The following is a 4,664-nucleotide window of genomic DNA, read 5'->3' as shown; positions in this document are numbered from 1 at the left end:
CACCACTAGCCAACACCAAAACACTGAACTCAAAACAAATGCCAACAATTACCAAAATGCCCCTGGAAGTCAACTGGTCAACCCTTGGTCAAAGTCAACCTCCTGACTGACTCTACTCACCGAGTCAACCCGATGACTCGTCGAGTCCCCATGCTCAGAACTTCCCAATCCGCAACTCAACTCGTCGAGTCCAACAAACTCTGAGTCCTTTCTCACTCAACTCACCGAGTCATCCCTTGACTCACCGATTCACAGCTTAACCAGAAAAAGGTTAGGACCTCACGACCAGACTCGCCAAGTCTAAGAACAGACTTGCTGAGTCCAAGACTATCTTCAACCAACTCGCCGAGTTGTTCTTCCAACTCGTCGAGTTCCTGTCCATCTTTAAGCAACTCGCCGAGTACACCCTTGTGACTCGCCGAGTACCCTTAGGTCTTAATCCATACGGAGGCTTTCCAGGCCATGCAGATGATCCAAACCATAGATCTACCCTTCTACAAACCATCCATCACGTAAAGTGGCAAACTTTACGTGAATCCAAAGAGATCTAAGCATATAACACTCTATGGTTAGGGTTTGGGACAAGATGGCTTCACCAATCACTCAAGAACAGGGACTTTAATACACTCTATACCTTCTTCATTCCAGATCTGAGGTAGCAACCTCAGATCTAACCTTCAAACTCAAAATATCACAAACTATACTTTCTGAAGACTCCAAAATGATGAATCTAGAAGAATGTCAGCCCAAGCAACGAAATAATACCTCAAAAGAAAGCTCCAACAGAAGAGAAATCCAAATCCTTGCAAAGCCTCTTGCTCCAAGCCTCTTAACTCTCCAAGATCTCTTCCAAAAACACTTCTCCAAGGTTCAAATGCTCTCAAAATCACTCACAAACGCGCATTAGGGTTTTCTAGACTTCAAGGGAGAGTAACGAGGTTAGGGAGAGGGTATAATGTCCTTTATATAGGGCTCAACCCCTGAAATTAGGGTTTTCTCCACACAGCACCAACTTGTCGAGTCCAGCCGCCGACTCGCCGAGTTGGCCACTTAACATGCGACCAGAATCGCGACCCTACTCGCCGAGTCCACCCATGGACTCACCGAGTTGCCCATTCACAATTTCACTTTGAACCCTGAACTTGCACCCATGAACTTGGGATGTTACACAAAATTGAAAACTATAAGCACGAAGCTTAGTGAGTTCCCCTATCGTACCACATACCATACAATCACATCACATACATACTGCCAGGCATTTTTGAGGTGCCCGACCTACCCGGTACGGCCATTCTGGGGTGCCAACCTACCTATGCGGCCATTCTGGGATGCCGTCCTACCTGTGTCAAGTCATTCTGGGGCGCTGACCTACCCATGTCGAGCCATTCTGGGGTGCTGACTACCCTTCGGTCCTAACAACTGAAGGGGACTATTTCACCCCTACTACTACTATTACATATATCATAGCATAATCTATTGTCAGACATATCCGGGGTGTCCGACCTACCCTTCGGTCCTAACAACCGAATCTCGGGGACTCTTCCCCCTACTACTACCTCTATATCATGTAACATATCATGCTAGCAGCTAAACATGCCATAACATTCTGTTAGGCATATCTAGGGTGCCTAACCTACCCTTCGGTCCTAACAACCGAACTCTATCACTATCACATACCATATCACGCTAGCATATAACATATCAGGTAGTAACAACGCAGATGAATATCACAAAGACAAACATCTAGCATACGATCCCTACTGGTGGGCCGGCATTGTGGCCATAGACCCACCGCTACTGGAAGGTAACTCACCTCGTAACACCTCTAAGGACCTAGATCCGAAACATCAACCTCAAACCATGCTTGAAATCATGGTTAGTGACCAAAATGGCTTAGAAAAGCCCTAAAACTCCACAAAATGGGATCTATCAAAAGAGCAAGCAAGGTATAGACTTTATACCTTCTGAAGTCTGCAAATGATGCTCAAAACCGAATCCTTGTAGCCTCCTCTTGATCCTTCAAGCTTTTCCTTCCTTCCTTGGATCACAAAAGCACCAAAATCACTCCAAATGCCTTAGATTGCTTCAATAACGGCTAGGGTTTGCTATAGGGGTCTTCTGGGAGCAAATGGGACTAAGGAGGCTGAGTTAAGGTGCTTAAATAGGGTGCAAACCCTCGGATTAGGGTTTTTGTCCAAACAGGGTCTACTCGCGGAGTCCGGGACTCGACTCGCCGAGTCCACAACTTAAACTCCGCGTCTCATCCCGCTTCTACTCGGCGAGTTGGTCCTTCAACTCGCCGAGTCCAAGACCAAATGCAAAATATTTAAAGATTTAATAAAAAGAACACGTACCAAGAACCAAGTGCTACACCCTCACTTTGCTGGTCAAAGTTGTTTAAATTGTTTTTGTCATGTTAAACATAATACAATGTTTTTGAATTAATCATTGAAACAAGTGTTTATGTATTAAAATAAAGTAATTTAATGTTTAATATTTGTGCATAAAATATGTTTGTGTATTAAAATAAAGTAATTTAATTAAATTAGAAAATGAAAAAGGAAAAAATGATATGTTAGGAGTGTTATCATTCCTTACCAAATGCTAAGATTAGATGCTAAACGGAAAAAAATAAAATGACAATAAAAAAGCTAATATGACAAGGTGTTAAAAATATTACCACTCCCCTTACCCTAACACTCACAGTCACATTTTAATTTTCTCTTCTTCTTTTTTTAAATTAACCTCAAATAACTTACTTTATCAATTTTCGTTAAGGATATTCGGATCTGAATTTTCCATTGATTTGGATTCAAGCAAGCTCACGTTGTCAACAACAAAGACGTGGCCACATGAAATGGCAAATCCCAGATGAACAAAATCATGCCGACACTGACTTCACAAATTGACTCTTATGACTTATCCACAACAGATTACAGGTTTAGCACATATACGGATAGACCTAATTTCTCGTTTTCAGAACTTATTAAAAAGCATCAAAGCCGACTTATTTGAGACGTGTCCATCGTTTGATTGAACAGCTTTTAAAGTGGTTTAGTCATCACTTACCACGTGTGGTTCTCTCACATGCCATGCATCTTCATTTCACCACGTATACCATCTTTTCATCATCTCACTTTCTTCTATATAAAGCCCCTCAAATCTCACCGAAAAAGCACAAGAAAATCACAAACCAAGTATTCAATTCAACGTTTTCAAGTTTCTTCTAAATATCATCGAGTGAAAAAATGGCACAATACGGAGGAGATCAGAAATACGGAAGAGAAGGTCGCCACACAGATGAGTATGGCAACCCTATTCGGAAAACTGATGAGTTCGGAAACCCAATTCACTCCACCACCGAAGGAACCATGGGTGATTATGGAATCACTGGCCATCAGGGTCTAGGTCACACCACCGGAGGTACAGGAACCGATTACAAAACTAGCGGCGGTTATGGTACCACCGGCCACCAGGGGCTGGGTAACAATATAGGTCATGCTACCGGTGGTTTAGGAAGTGACTATGGTACCACCGGCCATCAGGGTTTGGGTATGGGAACAAATTACAAAACCAGCGGTACCGGTGGTCATGGCACCACCGGTCATCATGGCATAGGCACTGACGTAGGCCATAGGACTGGGGGAACTGGAGATCATTATGGCACCGGTGGAGCCACTGAATCCTATCAAAACCAACCTAGCGCCACCCCTTTTGCAGGCGGCGGCATTGGCACAGGAACTGGGGCAGGGTACGAGGGACTTGGAGTCGCCGGTCACAAACAACCTAGTGCCACCCCTTTCGCCGACACGGTCACCGGCACCGGTACTGGGACTGGCTACGATCGACACAGAGAAGAAGGCCATGAGAAGAAAGGGGTGATGGAAAAGATCAAGGAAAAGCTTCCCGGTGTACATAGCACCGACGAGCATCAAAGGGTTTCCACCACCACAACTGGCGGCGTTGGTGGTGGTGGTTATGGGGAAGGAGGTGAAACCCATGAAAAGAAAGGGGTGATGGAGAAGATTAAAGAGAAGCTTCCTGGACATCATTAGATCGTATGATATATCTGTGTGATGATGCGTATATATTTACAGAATAATGAGATGACAGAGAATAATAATCTGGTATTGCTGTCGTTAGTCATGTATGTTGTTGATGGGTAGCAAGCAGAGGCGGGATTGAGCGTTGTATTGTGTGTTATCTGAATCTCGTATGTAATTTGGTTTAGTTTTATTGTGTTTATGGAGAATACTTTGCTTATTGTTTTTATGGAGAATACTTTGCTTATTGTTGATTATTAATTTCCTGTCTTCCAGTTATAACTTATAAGTACCTTAATTTCCCAGAAGATGTACGTTTTGTCGTTATACCTCAGTTCCTACTGGAAGTCTGAACCTCTTCAGGAGATGTACTTAACTTATTTTCTGTAAAAGTTCTTATTAAATACATAGCGACATGTCCTTTGCATATTATAGGAACTTGTTCAATTTTTTGGCTGAATTTTATCAACATGTATAGATATGTATTTTCAACTAATCGAACATTCGAAAAACTTTTAAATGAAATACGAACATATTCAAATAAAATGGCAACAATCTGATAAAGTCAAATCAGAACATTCAAAGTCATAATGTTAAACATGTGTTACAAATTTGAAACAT

At 42.6% G+C, this 4,664-nt stretch overlaps 1 protein-coding gene across 1 annotated transcript; it reads left to right on the top strand.

Annotated features, from left to right (window-relative positions):
• The first annotated feature begins 3,161 nt into the window (after positions 1 to 3,161).
• On the top strand, positions 3,162 to 4,295 carry LOC145093027 (uncharacterized). Its single transcript, XM_079031065.1, has one exon. The coding sequence runs from the start codon at positions 3,249 to 3,251 to the stop codon at positions 4,053 to 4,055; it is 807 nt and encodes a 268-aa protein (XP_078887191.1). The 5' UTR covers positions 3,162 to 3,248; the 3' UTR covers positions 4,056 to 4,295.
• Positions 4,296 to 4,664: the final 369 nt, after the last annotated feature.

This window comes from Lactuca serriola, chromosome 3 (genome assembly GCF_051521515.1).
Source record: "Lactuca serriola cultivar US96UC23 chromosome 3, Lser_US96UC23_V15, whole genome shotgun sequence".
Classification (NCBI taxonomy): Eukaryota; Viridiplantae; Streptophyta; class Magnoliopsida; order Asterales; family Asteraceae; genus Lactuca; species Lactuca serriola.
This window is presented reverse-complemented; position numbering and strand designations above follow the sequence as displayed.

Coding starts and splice junctions, on each gene's coding strand:
- LOC145093027 (XM_079031065.1), top strand. CDS start 3,249: ATGGCACAATACGGAGGAGATCAGAAATACGGAAGAGAAGGTCGCCAC.